At 47.6% G+C, this 19,899-nt stretch overlaps 1 protein-coding gene across 1 annotated transcript in view; it reads left to right on the top strand.

The window, feature by feature from the left end:
• The window catches only part of CWC22 (CWC22 spliceosome associated protein), a 220,920-nt gene that overhangs the window by 102,172 nt on the left and 98,849 nt on the right, over nt 1-19,899 (top strand). The window contains exons 11-12 of the mRNA XM_075318892.1: nt 973-1,080; nt 11,560-11,641. Of these exons, the coding sequence (XP_075175007.1) occupies nt 973-1,080; nt 11,560-11,641 (190 nt within the window). The remainder of the gene's footprint in view (nt 1-972; nt 1,081-11,559; nt 11,642-19,899) is intronic.

Raw genomic sequence — 19,899 nt, 5'->3', positions numbered from 1 at the left:
TCCGCCGTACTCTAACCCGCTCTTGCAGTCCACACAAGCACGCATGCACACACACATATTATGCTCACCTTACCTTCCGTTCCATCGCCGGCCTCATGGTTCTTGTAGTTCGCCGCTACAGGATGTGTATCGGTAACCATCGCGACGATGCAGGAACTTCCGCTGTCAGCCGCTACTGAAAGGCAGGGCGCTGACCAATCAGAGGCAAGCGTCTCCTGCCTTTGACGTCAGCGCTCTGGCAGTGGAAGTTTCTCCCTCGTTGCGATGGTTACCCGATACACATCCTGTACCAGAGAACTACAAGATCCAGGAGGCCGGCGATGGAGCGGAAGGTAAGGTGAGCATAATGTGCTCATGTGTGTTTGTGCGTGTTTGTGTGTGTTTGTGCATGTGTGGAATGGCACAATAGGGGTACAGGATGGGACGTTTAAGAAGTTGTGGAACGAATTGTCTGCATTGCAATGATCTCCTATGGGAAATTTTGCTTTGCTAGACGAGTAACTTGGTTAACAAGCACACTCCCAGAACGGATTGTTCTCGTTAACCAAGGTTCCACTGAATACGGTTTGCGTGCAGCTAATAGGAGTGTTGTATTGTGATTTTTGCTCCAGCAGAGGAGATTCATAAGCCTATTTACAATGGAAATTCATCCGGTCTTTCTAATAATGCTCCGGCATGATTTAGTTGTCATTGATGCAATGTGTGTAATAACTCTACAGCCGAAACCAGCAATGCCACTAAATCTCGGGAGAGAATTTATTACTATTGTGTGGTGTCGGCAAAGAAGAAAAATACTTGTTTTCCCAAACTCACGTTTTCTAAAGCCTCTTCTGCTGCCCGTGGCCTAAGTCTTCAGATTTAGCTCTATTGGTTTCTGCGTCATCGGCGTGGAATTCACACTGGCTCGTTTCTCTGGTTCAATTTATATATTGATTTTTTGCTAAATGAGTTTTATTTTCTTTTGTTTTTAAGAAATTTTGGATGAAGGCGACAGTGATTCAGAAGGAGAGGAGGGGGGAAGTGATGACGACAGCGATGATGACGACGACGACGAAGCAGCGGAGGAAGCCGGCGAGGAAGGTTGGTGATTTCATCAGATTTATGGAATGGGAACTTTGTTTTTGTTTGTTATATTTCTGAAATGTTTGAACAATTCTTTTATTGTATATTCCCCCTTGTGAGTAGATGGTTATCAGAGCCCTGCTGCCGGCCCTTCAGATCTGCTACAAAATTATTGACACCTATGATATACACCACGTTCCAAATCATTATGCAAATGATATTTTACTCTGATTTTCCTAAATGATCGGAGCAAATGACAGTCAGTCTAATAAAAGTCATCACCCATTAGAGTATACAACTAATTTTATTGAGGAAACCTCCCAATGATAACAGTATAATCTTCGAAATTAAAAAAACTCAACTTGCACTGTTCCAAATTATTAGGCACAGTAGAGTTTCTAAACATTTTATATGTTTTAAAGAACTGAAAATGCTCAATTGTTGAATTTGCAGCATTAGGAGGTCACATTCACTGAAATAAAAAGCTATTTAAATCCAAAACATCCTAACAGTCCAAGTTACATGTTAACATAGGAGCCCTTCTATGATATCACCTTCACAATTCTTGCATCCCTTGAACTTGTGAGTTGTTAGAGAGTTTCTGCTTGAATTTCTTTCCCTTATGTCAGAATAGCCTCCCAGAGCTGCTGTTATGTTGTGAACTGCCTCCCACCCTCATAGATATTTTGCTTGATGATACTCCAAAGGTTCTCTATAGGGTTGAGGTCAGGGGAAGATGGTGGCCACACCATCTCCTTTTATGCCCATAGCAGCCAATGACACAGAGGTATTCTTTGCAGCATGAGATGGTGCATTGTCATGCATGAAGATGATTTTGCTCCTGAAGGCACATTTCTGCTTTTTGTACCATGGAAGAAAGTTGTCAGTCAGAAACTCTATATAATTTCATAATAATTTGGAACATGGTGTACAAGGAGTCAGCAATACTTTAACTAGGGGGTGGGGGTCTTTTTATAAACTAAATATTCCTTACTAAGGCTTATCACAAAAAAAGTCTACCGCAGGGTGACCTTACGACGTTGTCAGCTTGTTACAGTGCTATTAATGATGAACGGTTGGGGGTTCACAGTTCAGATTTCTTTATGGAGATAATTACAATCTTATAACTTCCTCCTACACAACTTTTTTTTATTTATGCAGTGTGAGGGATTTGGAAGCACAGAATGAAAGGAATAGTTCAGTTTTGTGCAGATAGGGAGAAGTTATAGAAATATTTTCTTTGATTCCTCATCATTTTAAATTTTTTGCTTGCCGGTAATGAATGGAAACACCCTTCTTTGCATCTAAGGCTGACCGTTCTGACATATCTAGTCATACTTGGACAGAGCAGTAATTGGGTGCAATGTATTGATATACTGCAGGTAGGGGCTACCGGTCTGCAAGTGAGTAGATCTGTGCTGCCACCAGTCAATTTAACCCCTTCACAATGAGTACCGTACTTGTACACCACTTGTTGGGAGTGGATGTATGGAGCCGGCTCTGGAGTTGAGCCCCTGAGAAAGTGCTCAATGGAGAGATTTATAAAAACATGCTCCGTACTTGAAGAATATAAATATTTATTAACCTGGTTATTTCCGACTCTTCTTAGTCATATGACTTCTATTCTAACTTGGAGGATCACACTGGGGTTTATGTGTGAGCTAAAAGTGGCTTTTACAATAGAAGTCTATGGAGCTCCCTTATGACACTTCATAGACTTAAACTGTAGAAGCCACTTCCAGCTCACACATTAAGGCCATGTGCCCACGGGAGATTAAATCTGCGGTTTTATCTGCAGAAAATCCGCTGATTTTCAGGATTTTCCAGATAAATCCGCAGGTTTCAGCATGTACAGACACTCCCCATGTTATCCTATGGGACATGGGTAGTGTCTGTGTCCATGCTGCGGATACGTGCGGCTGCGGAACATGCTGCGGATGTCCCGCAGCCACACATAATTGCATGTCAATTCTTTCTGCGGAGATACCTGCGGAAACCCCGGCCCTTCACTATGGAGATAGAGGCCGGGACATCCGCAGGTAATCCGCATGAATGTCCGCAGGTTTACCGCAGCTATTTCGCTGTACTACCGCAGCTATTAAATAGCTTCGGATTACAGGGAGCAGCTGTGGGAAACCTGCGGATATATCCGCAGGTACGAACGCCCGTGGACACATAGCCTAACCCCAGTGAGATCCTGCAAGTTACAATAGAAGTCAGGCAACCAAGAAGAGGATCCCTAAGACCCTATTCCTATATGTAGTAGGTGTAATAACAATAATATTAGCAAATGCCTCCTATTGGAAATGTAGTACAGTTCTGATATAGCTACAGTTAGGTCCAGAAATATTTGGACAGTGACACAATTTTCGCGGGTTGGGCTCTGCATGCCACCACATTGGATTTGAAATGAAATCTCTACAACAGAATTCAAGTGCAGATTGTAACGTTTAATTTGAAGGTTTGAACAAAAAATATCTGATAGAAATTGTAGGAATTGTACACATTTCTTTACAAACACTTCACATTTTAGGAGGTCAAAAGTAATTGGACAAATAAACCAAACCCAAAAAAAAATTTTTTGTTTCAATATTTTGTTGCAAATCCTTTGGAGGCAATCACTGCCTTAAGTCTGGAACCCATGGACATCACCAAACGCTGGGTTTCCTCCTTAATGCTTTGCCAGGCCCTTTACAGCCGCAGCCTTCAGGTCTTGCTTGTTTGTGGGTCTTTCCGTCTTAAGTCTGGATTTGAGCAAGTGAAATGCATGCTCAATTGGGTTAAGATCTGGTGATTGACTTGGCCATTGCAGAATGTTCCACTTTTTTGCACTCATGAACTCCTGGGTAGCTTTGGCTGTATGCTTGGGGTCATTGTCCATCTGTACTATGAAGCGCCGTCCGATCAACTTTGCGGCATTTGGCTGAATCTGGGCTGAAAGTATATCCCGGTACACTTCAGAATTCATCCGGCTACTCTTGTCTGCTGTTATGTCATCAATAAACACAAGTGACCCATTGCCATTGAAAGCCATGCATGCCCATGCCATCACGTTGCCTCCACCATGTTTTACAGAGGATGTGGTGTGCCTTGGATCATGTGCCGTTCCCTTTCTTCTCCAAACTTTTTTCTTCCCATCATTCTGGGACAGGTTGATCTTTGTCTCATCTGTCCATAGAATACTTTTCCAGAACTGAGCTGGCTTCATGAGGTGTTTTTCAGCAAATTTAACTCTGGCCTGTCTATTTTTGGAATTGATGAATGGTTTGCATCTAGATGTGAACCCTTTGTATTTACTTTCATGAAGTCTTCTCTTTACTGTTGACTTAGAGACAGATACACCTACTTCACTGAGAGTGTTCTGGACTTCAGTTGATGTTGTGAACGGGTTCTTCTTCACCAAAGAAAGTATGCGGCGATCATCCACCACTGTTGTCATCCGTGGACGCCCAGGCCTTTTTGAGTTCCCAAGCTCACCAGTCAATTCCTTTTTTCTCAGAATGTACCCGACTGTTGATTTTGCTACTCCAAGCATGTCTACTATCTCTCTGATGGATTTTTTCTTTTTTTTCAGCCTCAGGATGTTCTGCTTCACCTCAATTGAGAGTTCCTTAGACCGCATGTTGTCTGGTCACAGCAACAGCTTCCAAATGCAAAACCACACACCTGTAATCAACCCCAGACCTTTTAACTACTTCATTGATTACAGGTTAACGAGGGAGATGCCTTCAGAGTTAATTGCAGCCCTTGTCCAATTACTTTTGGTCCCTTGAAAAAGAGGAGGCTATGCATTACAGAGCTATGATTCCTAAACCCTTTCTCCGATTTGGATGTGAAAACTCTCATATTGCAGCTGGGAGTGTGCACTTTCAGCCCATATTATATATATAATTGTATTTCTGAACATGTTTTTGTAAACAGCTAAAATAACAAAACTTGTGCCACTGTCCAAATATTTCTGGACCTAACTGTATGTCTCTTACCTCATGTGTAGGTATTGCAGCTTAGGTATCCATGGTGGCGAACACTCATATAGTGACTGTTAGTTGCTCGTGGTCATAACCATACAGTAGATGCCTAAGCTGCAGTGCCCTGCGCATGAGGTAAGAGACATGGCTATATCAGGAAAACTAGATTACATTTCTAATTGGACGTACCATGTTTCTCTCAAAAGAAGCCCTAGCGGAAATTTTCAGCCTTTTCAGAGTATGCCTTAAATATAAGCCCTCCCCCGAAAATAAACCCTAGTTTTGGTTAATAATGAAATGTCCATGCAGCTAAAAAAAACAGTTAAAGAATGCTGCAGGTCACGCTCCAACGGGAGGACACCCCCAAAAGAGAGAAGACAGAACTGCAGTCGCACACGCTAGACCATGAACCGCTACAGCTCTGTTTCGCGGTCAAGTACGTACACACACACACACACACACACACACACACACACACACACACACACACACTAAACATGTGCACATACACTTAAAAGGACCTGCGGTGGAACGCTTTGAGGACCAGGTCCTCTGCATCCCATCGCAGGTCCTAACGTTCCACAGCTTCCCAGGTCCTTCTGGCTGGAAGCAGTACGGTATCACTGGATGTGTGTGATGTTACTGCAAATGGTTGTGTGTATGAGAGAGCGGAGAGATGCCAGCTGGAAGCAAGGGAGGACTTATGTAGAACGCACAAGGACCTGCTGGTAGTGCCCACTATAGAACACAGAAGGACCTGGGAATGTCGCAGATGTCTTGGTCTGGTGAGTGATTCTCCTGAGGGGGTGTCTTTCATCTCTTGGGGGTATACTTACCCCCAACCCGTGTTTTCCCAAAAATGAGCTTTATCCCGAATCCTTTTACATTTGAATTCCAACTACTACTTCTTGATGAATTGGGCCCTTTCTTTTTCTCCATAAGTGAGGGTTTACCAAATTTGTGACACGTTGCACCTAAAATGTATGACAAATTGCCTAATAAGTCTTGCAATCATGCTGAGGCGTGGATATTCTTGTTAAGCTGGACTGACTGTTTTTTTGACAGTCTGGGGACACAGAATGATTCACTTTTAGGTGTCAGGATTTTCTTTTTTTTGGATTATCTGTCGACAGTCTTGGTTATTTGCATTGCAATTTATGTAATGAAGAAGGAAAAGCGATGATTCAATTTCCTACATAAGTGTAAATATATTAATTATATTCCTTCCGTATCTTCATCGTGGAAAATTTAAAAACAGGGATTTAAAAAAAATGAGGTAAACGTGCGGGGGACTCGTGTTACATAGTTGTAGCAGAGCTGTGACCTAACACAAGTGAATAATCTGCTGGAGATGGATGAGATGCCTGTCTGCCAGACTGGAGGGGGGTCAGAGAAGTGGCCCAGGGATGCCGTGTGATGCAGACCGGCACCGAGAACCTATGAAGATAAATTAAGGCAGGAGCTGAGGTAATATGGAATCAGGATGAGCTCATTGCACCCATCAGGCCGCCTCAACTTTGTTTTTCCATCCACATTTGTGTCTATCCTCACTGCCGCTGTTTATTCAGGTTCACACTGTCTAGCAGATGTCCCAAGTTATAGTATTGAAATGCTGGAAAAAGAAAAAGGGAGAACTGATACGCGATCATATTAAGATACATGTTTTAAAGTGAACCTGTCAGGTCCCCTATACACCCAGAACCACGAGCAGTTCTGGGTATATATTGCTAATCCCTGCCTAACCGTCCCTGTATCTAGTAGCATAGATAAATAGCTCTTTAGAAAAAGTATTTCTAAAGATCCTTTATGATATGCTAATGAGCTCAGGGGCTAGTCGCAGGGGTGTTACTTCCCCCGACTAGTCTGCCCTCTTAGCATGCCCACAGGGGCGTGCTAACTTGCTATTCAATGCACCAGCGTCAACGGCGGTTACGCACGTTTGTCCATTGTCCCCTCCGATGACGCCTGGTTTAGGTTGAGTGCACATGATCAGAAGTCTAAACCCAGCATCTGAGGTGGTGACAATGGACACAGGTACACATGTCATCGCTGATGACGCTGGGCAGTGGGCAAAGAGTAGCATGTTAGCACGCCCATCAAACCTGTTTATACACAGGTTTGATGGGCTGTTGTAAATAGACCAGTTATAGGTGGTGGCTTTTAGTTAATATTTCGAAAACCTGGTGACAAGTTCCCAGTAAAGGGATTCTTAAATGCACACAGCTGCACACTGACAAGCCAAAAATGTATAAGGGAAAATATGGTACTGCATTATTACAAAAGAGAGATATTTAGTTTATGCATGTAAGCCCGGAACCAACGGCAAGGTAATCTCTGTAATCCGGGAACCTAACTTAAATGCCACTATCTAGGTTAAAAACATCCATGTCTGGGCAAAATGCCACTATTTGGACTACAAACCTCCATGTATGGGCAGCTAGGCTCCTACTATAATGATTATGAACAGCCAGGTCTTAGGGCTTACATGCATTGGCCAATACGTAAACTAAATATCTCTCTTTTGCAGTAATGCAGTGCCATATTTTCCCTTGTACATTTTTGGCTTTCCAGTGTGCAGCTGTATGCATTTTATAGTTACTATGTTTTTTCGGCTAGCACCTGTTCACATTTGTTGGATGTGCGGGTTAGTTTTTTGGATATTTGTAGTGAGTCTCTTTCTGACTGAGCACTCCGCCCTAAGACCTGGCTGTGTTCATAATCATTGTAGCAGGAGCCTAGCTGCCCATACATGGAGTATTGTAGTCCAAATAGTGGTATTTTGCCCAGGCATGTAGGTTTTTAACCTAGATAATGGCATTTAAGTTAGGTTCCCGGATTACAGAGATATACCTTGCCATTGGTTTCCGGGCTTACATGCATTGGCCAGTACATAAACTAAATATCTCTCTTTTGCAGTAATGCAGTGCCATATTTTCCCTTGTACATTTTTTGCTTTTCAGTGTGCAGCTGTATGCATTTTATAGTTACTATGTTCTTTCGGCTACCACCTGTTCACATTTGCTGGATGTGCGGGTTAGTTGTTTGGATATTCCCAGTAAAGGGATTGTCTGGACTTGGGTACAAGTCTGCAGTCACTATATGTGACTGTAGACTTCTGAATTCTTGCAGTATGCACATTGTCAGGATTCTCTTGTGCACGATGCTGTATTGCGATTCGCCTATATGCAGTCACGTGCCAGCAAGATGTGCGCAATCTCACTCAATAGAAGGGAATTGAAGAAGGGTTGACATGTCTAGTCGGAATGGGGTTGGAATACCGTGCAGACTTAAATCTCAAGTTGGGACAACCCCTTTAAGTATTATGAAGTATCGCAGTGACCCCCTGGTGAAGCCACAGGTGAAACACGTCGGCATACTGAGTAGCATGGTCCAATTAGTGGTGAACTTACAATGGCGCATATTGTTGAGTATGGTTGCTTTTGCACTATGGTACTTTTTTAGGGGCCTTGACTTTAGTGATTTGTATTGCTATATTTTCTGTACTCATACTTAGTTTTGGAATTTCCTTGTTCAAAGTCCCTTTGGACTATTATTGTATGAATTGAGCATGGTCATGGTATTTATGTATATAATCTTATTCTTTGTTCTCAAAGTATAACTTGTGGTATGACTTATTACGTGCAGGCACTATACCCTTATTTTGTGATTCACATGTATTTATTATTTAACTAGAAGGTGGCCCGATTCTAACGCATCGGGTATTCTAGAATTTACGTATTGTGTAGTTAATGTATGATTTTTGTTATATATATATATATATAGATGTTATTGTGTGTAGTTGCCAAGTGTTTGTGTAGGGGCTGTAAATGTTCTGGGTGTTGTCTGGGTGTGGCGGGGGGTGAGAGCGGTGTTGTATGTGTGTTGCGTTGTGTGTGTTGCGTTTTTTGTGGAGCGCTGTGTGTCTGCAGCATTCTGTGTGTGTGGTGCTGTGTGTGTTGCGCGGTTTGTGTGGGTGTGGAGTGCGTGTGTGTGTTTTGGAGGGAGGTATGTTTTGTGCAGTGTGTGTGTTGCGCGGTATGTGCGTATATTTGTGTGTGCCGCGGTGTTTGTGTGTTGGGTGTTGTGTGTGTGCGGCGTTGTCTGTGTGTGTGGGTGTCTGTGTAGGGCGGTGTTTGTGGTTCCCAGTGTGTGTGGTGTGTTGTGCGGTGCGCGTGTGGCGGTGTGTGTTTTGGGGGGAGGTGTGCACCCCTCATCGTGCTCCATCCCCCATGCTGCGCACCTCCCATCGTGATCCATCCCCCATGCTGCGCACCACCCATCATGCTCCATCCCCCATGCTGCGTACCCCATCGTGCTTCATCCCCCATGCTGCGCACCCCCCATCGTGCTCCATCCCCCATGCTGCGCACCCACTATTGTACTCCATCCGACATGCTGCGCATCCCCCATCGTGCTCCATCCCCCATGCTGCGCACCCCCCATCGTGCTCCATCCTCCATGCTGCACACCCCCCATTGTGCTCCATCCTCCATGCTGCGCACCCCCCATCGTGCTCCATCCCCCATGCTGCGCACCCCTCATTATGCTCCATCCCCCATGCTGCGCACCCCTCATCGTGCTCCATCCCCCATGCTGCGCACCCATCGTGCTCCATCTCCCATGCTGCACAGCCCCCATCGTGCTCCATCCCCCATGCTGCGCACCCCCCATCGTGCTACATCTCCCATGCTGCGCACCCCCCATCGTGCTCCATCCCCCATGCTGCGCACCCCCCATTGTGCTCCATCCTCCATGCTGCGCACCCCCCATCGTGCTTCATCCTCCATGCTGCACACCCCCCATCGTGCTCCATCCTCCATGCTGCACACTCTCCATCGTGCTACATCCCCCATGCTGGGGCCGCCGGGGGCGGGTCCGAGCATGGCAACGTGTGCCGGGGGCGGGGCTGAGCGGGCGAGGCGTCAGCGTATGCCGGCTCCCTGCACATGTGTACCGGGAGCCGGTATATGCTGGAAACCATGATACACATCGGGTAACTAAGGGAAGCACTTCCTATAGTTACGCGATGTGTATCATGGTTACCAGCGTACACCGGCTCCGTCACGATCCCAGCATCGCAAGGTTATGTCCGCCGGGGGCGGGGCCAAGTGTGCCAACGTGTGGCGGGGGCGAGCGGGCGAGGAGTCAGCGTATGCCGGCTCCCTGCACATGTGTACCGGGAGCCGGTGTACGCTGGAGCGGGCGATGCGTGCGGAGGGCCGGGGCGAGCGGCTAATCCATGCGGGGGGCGGGTCCAGGCCAAGGCGAGCGGCCAATCCGTGGGGGGGGCGGGGCCAGGCCGAGCCCAGCGGCCAATCCGACAGTTGTCATTGTAATGACACAATTTTGGAGCAAGACAGACAGACAGAATAAGGCAATTATATATATATAGATTAATTGTTTATTATTGGCAAATGTCTCTTGGGGAGTTGATCACAGGGCTAAAATAGTGTTTGTTTGTATTATGGGCTTCTCTGTCCAATATTGGTTTTTAACTTTGAGGATTCGCAAGTCTGCATACTGTGTCCATCCCTTTATCAAGATATTAAATTATTTATGCTGTATAGTGAATGAGAGAAAAAAACATCACAATGCTAAAATTACGGTTGCCACTCCCTGCCCCCTAAAAACACTACACAGTGATCAAAACATTGTATGTACCCCAAAATGTTATCGATAACAGCAACTACTCACACAAGAAAAATACAATTCATCATACTGCTTTGTCTGCAGAATAATAAAATATGTATTGTTCTTGGAAGAAAGAAAAAAATGGAAAGTGGAAAAATGAAAATTGTCTGCACTCTTAGACAATGTACCCACGGATTTTGCCGCAGAAAACCTGCGGATTTATCTGAATTTTCTAGATAAATCCGCAGGTTTTAGCAAGTACAGACACCCCACATGTTATCCTATAAGACATGGGGAGTGCTGTGTCCATGCTGTGGTATATGCGGCTGCGGAAAATGCTGTGGATGTCCCACAGCCGCACGTAACTGCATGTCAATTATTCCTGCGGAAATATCTGCGGAAATCTCGGCCCTCCACTATGGAGATACAGGGCGGGAAATCCGCAGGTAAGTCGCAGGAATGTCCGCAGATTTACCGCAGCTATTTCGCTGCGGATTCCGGGGAGCAGCTGCGGGAAACCTGCGGACATACCTGCCGATATATCCGCAGGTACAAACTCCCGTGGGCACATAGACTTAAGGGTTAATACCAAGACATAAGGGGCCTATGTTTTTTGGGGGAAGCTTTGTTCAGGCGACTCCGATCAGGCATATCTTGAGACTAGACAGGATATGTTATGTCGTCACATTCCACGTGCTGACGTAACAATTAAATAATAATTAAAGATAATAATAATTTAAAAAATAATTAAATAATAATAATAGTACATAATTATAATATAATTCTATAATATATTTTTTATATATATATGATAATTATAAGTAATTAAAAAAAAATCTGTAAATATTGTAATAAATGTGACGGTTACTGATCATTTATTCTGTATAATGTGTTTCAGGAGAGAAGATAACTATTCACGACAAAACCGAGATTAATCTGGTTTCCTTCCGCCGAACTATTTATCTCGCCATCCAGTCCAGGTAAGACGGCTGAGCGTTCTTACGGGCACCAAGAAAGTTTGTAATAATATATTTTTAATGCAATTTTTTATTATTTTTTTTTAGCGGGGTTTGAACTCCTAGCACCCCCACACTGCCCCCGTTGCCTCTCATTTTGCTGCCGGCTCCATGCTGTCCCTCCTTTAGAAGCGCATTATGATTAGTTGACAGCTAGGCGCTTCGCTTTCTCCTGGCAGACGCAGTCAGCTGCTGACAAATATGAGCGCCAGCGTCTGCCAACCAAAACTGAGTACAAGGGATCAAATTGACAGTCTCCGCAGGAAGGAGCGTCAGCGAGGAGCCGGTGTACCTCCGATTACATGGTGCACAATGCTTATTATCCCTGATACATTGCATAGCAGACTCATCTCCTGAATAGCCGCTCAGGCCAGGGGCGGCTCATACCTGTATATTAGGAGACAGCGCACCCTGTAATATCTGACATATGAACAGTATAATTAACATTTCAACTTAATTGAAAAGCCAGAATAAAAGCAGCAATTTTCTTTTTTTTCCGATAGTTCTGCCTGTTTCTTCAGCCACTTATACCCACAACCCCCCGCACTAATAATTCTCCATTGTGCCGGAAGCGTCCTCCCCAATTCCTACTGCTGATAATCCGATAGTAATGCAGTTATTTCATCTGAATTGGATGGTCTATTTTTTTTCCTATTCAATGCAGAGAGAGAGAAAAAAATCAGAAGCAAAATAATGTCTGGCTTTCAAATGTGTGCGATCGGCAAAAAGCTCGGATCAAAATAATGCTGGTGTAATGGCTTTCAGTGACCGTAAAATGTACTTATACCTACACATGCTTAATGGAGCCTACCCGTTCCCATAACTCTGCTGGTGCTTTTCTGCAATAAATGGATCCGATTTCATTTGAAAATCCCCCTAATGATTTAACAGCCCCCGCTTTCCTGGGAGGCAATTTTCAGATTTTGCAAAATGTATTCGATAGTATTGTTAAGTTTCCCCGCTGTACTTATCACCCTACTGCCAGCGCTCTACACTGATCCATGCGCCTCCATTATCTCAGTAGCAATTCCTCAACTTTTTCGACATTACTTTATTTTTCTCATGGAAATGTTCTTTAAAGAGCAGCTGTCTTCTCCGGACACGTATACCATATTTTTCGCTTTATAAGACGCACCTGATTATAAGGCGCACACCCAAATTTGGTGAAAGAAAAGAGAATTTTTTTTTTTAATGTTAAATGGGGTCCATCTTATAATGCCAGTGTCCCTCTAACAAATCATATAGGGTATATGTCCCTCATAGCCCCCCATCCTAAAATTAGCCCCCTTAATCTGGATATGGCCCCCTTATATTGAATATAGCCCCCTTGTGATGGCACACGTTCCCCTGTGCTGCCTATGGCCCCCTATGGATTGCATACATTCCCCTGTGCTGCCTATGGTCCTCTATGGATTGCACACATTCCCCTGTGTTAGATAGCACCCCCATGCTGCTGCCTATGGTCCCCTATGGATTGCACAAGTCCCCCTGTGTTAGATATCGCCCCCATAGTGCTGCCCATTGCCCCTATAGATCTCAAAAGTCCCCCTGTGTTAGATATCGCCCCCATAGTGCTGCCCATGGCCCCTATAGATTTCACAAGTCCCCCTGTGTTAGATATCGCCCCCATAGTGCTGCCCATGGCCCCTATATAGATCACACAAGTCCCCCTGTGTTAGATATCGCCCCCATGGTGCTGCCCATGGCCCCTATAGATCGCACAAGTCCCCCTGTGTTAGATATGGCCCCCATACTGCTGCCCATAGTAAAATAAAACCCTCTTTCTTTATCGTTCCTTATGGGAGACCCAAACCATGGGTGTATAGCTTCTGCCTCCGGAGGACACACAAAGTACTACACTAAAAGTGTAGCTCCTCCCTCCGAGCATATACACTCCCCGGATGACAAATCCAACCAGTTCAATGCTTTGTGTTCAGGAGGTCACACACACACATGCATCCTCTGATTTTTGATTTTTGATTCAAAGATTTGGAAGAAAAGCGGGTCCAATCTGGACTCCCGGCATGTCCCTTCTCACCCCACTGTGTCGGCGGTGCTGTTAAGGTTGATTTCAGGGCTGGAGCCTTCACATGCCGCGCTCCTTCGCCATCCCTTGGGGCTCTGGCTTGAAGTGGGAGCCATCACGGTTCTCACTGCTTTGCAGGAGACCGGTCTCCATCCGCAGCCCTGTTCAGGATCCTGCCGGACGGAGCGATGACCCCCCAGGGACCTGGCACCTGCGTCTCAAGCTAAGTACTGAGACGTTATTACCACAGAAAGTGGTCTTTCTAGGGGTCCCTTGTACTTTATTTGTGGGGGAGAATGTGTTATATGTATGTTTTAACATTTCCGGCCGGTTCTCCAGTTTTCACTGGAGAACCGCGCCGATGGTGCCTGCACGCTGGCCGCATGTTTAAATCTAGGCCCCGGTTTCGCCTGAGGCCTAGTTTCGATTCTATGTCAGTCAGTGCAGTGAGACAGGGTGGCTCCGCCCACCGGCTGCTCAGCACAGGGAAGGGACATTCCTCACTGAGGAAAGATTCCCTCCCCTGTATGCCTCATTTGCCCTCCGTCCTGCTCTCAGAGTAGGCCCCGCCCCCTCTCCTCGCTGCGGACGCCATTTTCTCAGCGTTCTAGGGCACAGAGATCAATGTCTGCAAACACATTGTGACAAATGGGGGCCTGGGACAGAGCCCCCCAGTTCTGGGGGATCTGGAGGGCACAGAGATGCCCCTATGTTAAACAGTCTGGCAAGCCACAACCTCCGGTGGTGCAGCTGCTTATACACTCTGTTTATATACTCTGCTGGGGTTTTTTTTCCAAAAAGCCCCCACTTCTGGGGAATCTGGAGACACAGAGTTGTTATGTTAAACGGTCTGGCAAGCCACAACCTCTGGTTGTGCTGCTGCTTATATACTCTGTTTATATACTCTGCTGGGGGTCTTTCTGGACAGAGCCCCCACTTCTGCAGCATGTCTCATATCAGTGCAGGGCTGCAAGGCTGTTTTTTATTATGCACCGCATGTTGACTCGTACTGTCTGTACCGAGCACATAACCACATTGTGATGCCTGCTCTGACATAGTGGTGCCTCAGCCTGGAGGCTTATCCCCAGTGGTCCCTCCGGCTGCTCCGGCTCCGGGGTAGAATCCCTCTCTCCAGGGGACAGCTGTCCCGGACACTGCTGAGCATGCATCAGCCCCCTTCTCAGGGCGCTTCTGCTGCTACGGCTCGCTCAGCAAAGCTCACAGAGGATTCTTCATCTGGGAGCCCGTCCTCCTAAAATGGAGACGCAGGGTCCCCTTTCCCTCCTCGCCCCGCAGCTCTGGTTCACGAGCTGACTCGCAGGACAAGGAGGATGCCTTACTGGGGGCTCGGACGCTCTCCATGTACCCCATTGATCTGTCCGAAAGTGACGCAGTTGCTAATGATTTGATTGCGTCCATTATATTTGTACTGGACCTCAATCCGCCTGTATCAGGGGAGCACCCCTCTTTGGCAGAAAAGCATCAGTATACCTTGCCTAAGAGAACAAGGAGTGTGTTCCTTATCCACTCCAGCATTCAGGTCACTGTGACCAAGCCCAGAGCCTGTCCTGACAGACGCTTCCCAGAGCGTGGTTCTGATGACTGTTTCCCCCTTCCACCAGTGGTGGTCAAGGAGTGGGCTCATTCACCAAGGGTGGACCCTCCGGTGTCTAGACTTTCAGCCCGGACAGTTGTATCAGTGGCTGACGGCACCTCTCTGAGGATCCCACTGTCCGCCAGGTTGTCCTTCTGGCCAAATCTATATATGAGGCGGCAGGGGCCTCGTTCTCCCCATCTTTTGCAGCAGTGCGGGCTCTCAAAGCCATCTCTGCTTCTCGGGAGGAGATGCATTCCCTCACCAGGGCCTTTATGCCCGAATTGGTTGCCTTAACTTCCAGGCTTCAGTCTTTTCATCCTATAGCTGGAGACTGTCACCGCACTGCGGTGGCCTCGGCTACTTCCCTCGCTATCCGCAGGTTCCTGTGGCTTCGAGAGTGGAAGGCAGATGCTTCTTAAGAAGTTCCTTGCTGGACTCCCTTTTGCTGGGACCAGTCTATTCGGTGAACAACTGGATGAAATTATTAAGGAAGCTTTTGGCAGGAAGAGTACTTCCATGCCACAACCCAGGAAACCTTCCAGGGCAGGAACCAGTCGAGGTTTCGTTCCTTTCGTTTCCTCTAACTGGTCGTCCTCTAAGCCCTCGGCCTCGTCCACTAACTCAGCCAAGGTCCGTAAACCAACTGGCGCATGAAGCCGCGTCCTAAGTCGGCAGGAGCTGCTGCCACCAAGGCAGCCTCCTCTTGATTATCTGGCCGCGCCAGTAACGTCCTTGGTCGGTGGCAGGCTCTCCCTCTTGGGCGACGTGTGGTTTCAACACGTCTTCGATCAGTGGGTGTGGGTTACCATCTCCCACGGCTACAGAATAGAATTCTATTCAGCCGCCAAACAGATTTTTTCTGACGACTCCCCCCTGCTCCAAGGCCGCCGCCTTCTCACAGGCCGTGGCATTCTTGCAGGCCAATGGAGTAATTGTACCAGTTCCCGACTGGGAACGGTTCTGAGATTTCTACTCAAATCTCTTCCTAGTCCCCGAAAAGGACGGTGCTTTCCGACCTGGATCTCAAGCTTCTCAACAAGCATGTTCAGGTGCGGCAATTTTGCATGGAATCTCTGCGATCAGTCAATGACCCAAGGAGATTTATTAGCATCCATCGACATCAGAGATGTCTCTCTGCATGTGCCATTCGCAGTTTCACACCAGCGTTGGCTACGTTTTGTAATCGGAGAGGAACATTTCCAATTCGTGGCTCTCCCCTTTGGGTTAGCCACGGCCCCTCGTGTATTCACCAGTTGCGGTTCTGCTCCTCCAGGGGTTGGTAGTGATTCCTTACCTGGACGCCCTTCTAGTCAGGGCTTCATCCAGTGCAGACTGTCAGCGGAGTGTCTCGCTCACTCTCGCCACGCTTGCAAGTCCACTCTGACCCCGACCCAGGAACTTGCGTACCTTGGGATGCAATTCGAGACTCTGCTGGCACTTGTGAAGCTGCCCTTAGTCAAACAGCAGTCTCTTCATCTGGCGGTTCGCTCTCTGCTGAGGCTCCGCCGTCATTCTATCAGGCACCTCATGCAGGTGCTGGGTCAGATGGTGGCGTCAATAGAAGCGGTTCCCCTTGCCAGTTCCATCTGCGTCCCCTACAGCTGGATATTTTCCGCTGTTGGGACAAGGGACTTCTTCCTTGCACAGGCTGGTGGCTCTGTCGCCACAGACCAGGAGCTCTCTTTAAGTGGTGGCTTCGGCCCCTCTCTCTGTACCAGGGACGCTCCTTTCTGGCCCCGTCATGGGTGATTCTCACCACGGATGCCAGTCTATCCGGCTGGGGAGCAGTGTTTCTCCACCACCGAGCACAGGGCACTTGGACTCCGTCCGAATCAGCCCTCTCGATCAATGTGCTGGAAATCAGGTCTGTAGTCCTAGGACTCGCAGCCGCCTAGCAATGTTGGAAGTGCAACATATCCTTCAGTGGACGGAGGACTCCAAGTCCACCATATCCGCAGTCCACATCCCAGGCGCAGAGAACTGGGAGGCAGATTATCTCAGCCGTCAAACCGTGGACAGCGGCGAGTGAGCCCTGCATCCGGCAGTGTTCCGGTCAATTTAGCAGGCGGGGCACTCCGGGAGTGGATCTAATGGCATCCCGGCACAACAACAAGGTCCCGGTTTACGTGGCTCGCTCCCACGATCCTCAAGCCTTGGCAGCGGACGCACTGGTTCCAGATTGGTCCCAGTTCCGTCTGGCCTACGTGTTTCCCCCTCTAGCTCTCTTGCCCAGAGTCCTGCGCAAGATCAAAATGGAGGGCCGTCGGGTCGTACTCATCGCCCCAGGCCCAGGCGAGCTTGGTTCCCAGACCTGCTCCGTCTGTTCGTAGAGGTGCTGTGGCATCTCCCGGACCGGCCAGACGTTCTCTCAGAGGGTCCGTTTTCCACAACAATTCTGCGGCTCTCAGATTGACGGCGTGGCTCTTGAGCCCTGAATCCTTATGGCTTCAGGCATTCCTTCCGAGGTCATCTTCACTATGACTCAGGCTCGGAAGTCTTCCTCGGCCAGGTTTTACCTCAGGACTTGGAGAATTTTCCTGTCCTGGTGTCGTTCTTCCGGCCATGCTCCTTGGCCATTTTTTCCTTGCCGACCATCCTGTCCTTTCTACAGTCCGGCCTGCAGCTAGGTCTGTCCCTCATTCCCTCAAGGGACAGGTCTCGGCTCTGTCAGCGGCGTATCGCCCGACTGGCCCAGGTGCGCACCTTCATGCAGGGCGCATCTCACATCATTCCGCCTTACCGGCGGTCTCTGGATCCCTGAGACCTTTCTTTGGTCCTCATGGCCTTACAGAAACCCCCCTTTGAGCCTCTTAGGGAGGTTTCGTTGTTTAGTCTTTCACAGAAAGTGGTTTTTCTGGTGGCCATAATTTCTCTCAGGAGAGTCTCTTATTTGACTGTTCTCTCTTCGGAGTCACCCTTTTTGTTTTTTTTCACCAAGACAAGGTGGTTCTCCATCCAACTCCGGGCCTTCTCCCTAAGGTGGTGTCTCCGTTCCACCTTAACCAGGACATTTCATTGTCTTCCCTTTGTTCGGCCCCTGTGCATCGCTTTGAGAAAGCGTTGCATGCTTTAGATTTGGTGCGGACGCTCCGGATCTATGTGTCACGCACCGCTGTTTTTTTAGGCGGTGCACCTCTCTTTTTGTGCTGACCACAGGTCAGCGCAAGGGTCTCTCGGCTTCTAAACCGACCCTAGCTCATTGGATTAGGTCGGCCATATCCGATGCCTACCTATGTTCTCAGATGCCTCCCCCGCCAGGGATTAAGGCGCACTCGACCAGAGCTGTCGGTGCCTCTTGGGCTACGGCTCAGCAGGTCTGTCAGGCTGCCACTTGGTCTAGTCTGCACACCCTTTCGAAGCACTACCAAGTGCATGCTCATACTTCGGCAGATGCGAGCTTGGGCAGACGCATCCTTCGGACGGCTGTCGCCCATTTGTGAAGTTAGGTTTCGCCTACTTCTCAGTTTCTGTTTATTTCCCACCCATGGACTGCTTTGAGACGTCCCATGGTTTGGGTCTCCCATAAGGAACGATAAAGAAAAAGAGAATTTTGTTTACTTACCGTAAATTCTTTTTCTTATAGTTCCGACATGGGAGACCCAGCACCCTCCCTGTTGCCTGTTGGCAGCTTTCTTGTTCCGTGTGTTTTCACCGGCTGTTGTTGTAGACAGACGTTCCGGTTATTCCGAGTTTTACTCTATCTCTACTTATGGGTGGATGTCCTCCTTCAGCTTTGGCACTAAACTGGTTGGATTTGTCATCCGGGGAGTGTATATGCTCGGAGGGAGGAGCTACACTTTTAGTGTAGTACTTTGTGTGTCCTCCGGAGGCAGAAGCTATACACCCATGGTTTGGGTCTCCCATGTCGGAACTATAAGAAAAAGAATTTACGGTAAGTAAACAAAATTCTCTTTTTCCTTACCTCCTCCAGCGCTGATCTCCCTCCTGTCTCCCTCCGTGCTTCTGTTCCTTACTTCCTGGTTCTCAGTGCGGTCATGTGATCGGCACAGCAGACTGAGATCTCTGCGTGCCTGATCACAGTGGAAGCAGGGACACCGGGGAGAAACGCTGGAGGGGGTAAGTAAAGCTTTTTTATTTTAGAATGAGCAGCAGCCTGGGGGCCAAATCTAACACAGGGGGAGCATGTGCAATCACAGGGGGGCGCAGGCTCATATAATATGCACCGCTCCCCCAGCCCCTCACTGAGTGCGATTTCAGCACCATTGGAGATGGACAGCGGCTGTGCATATTCTATGAGCGGGAGCAGGATATCAAACGCTGCCGCCGCAGCGTTCATCTGCCCCCAGCAGCGTCCCCACCTCCCCTGGACCCTGCAGTGTACATATATATATATATATATATATATATACACACACACCCCCCCCCCCGTATATTCGGCTTATAAGACGCACCCCCTACTTTCCCCCAAAATTTGGGGAAACAAAAGTGCGTCTTATAAAGCGAAAAATACGGTACTTGTATTCTGCATATCCTATCGACTCGGGAGCATCTTCTCTTAAAACCTTGCTTTGTGACTTTCCTCTGTTATTCCTCCTGGAAATAACTATATAAATTTGCACCCTGATTCTATTATTGGGT

The sequence above is a fragment of the Anomaloglossus baeobatrachus genome, chromosome 7 (assembly GCF_048569485.1).
Source record: "Anomaloglossus baeobatrachus isolate aAnoBae1 chromosome 7, aAnoBae1.hap1, whole genome shotgun sequence".
In the NCBI taxonomy this organism is placed as follows: domain Eukaryota; kingdom Metazoa; phylum Chordata; class Amphibia; order Anura; family Aromobatidae; genus Anomaloglossus; species Anomaloglossus baeobatrachus.
This window is presented reverse-complemented; position numbering and strand designations above follow the sequence as displayed.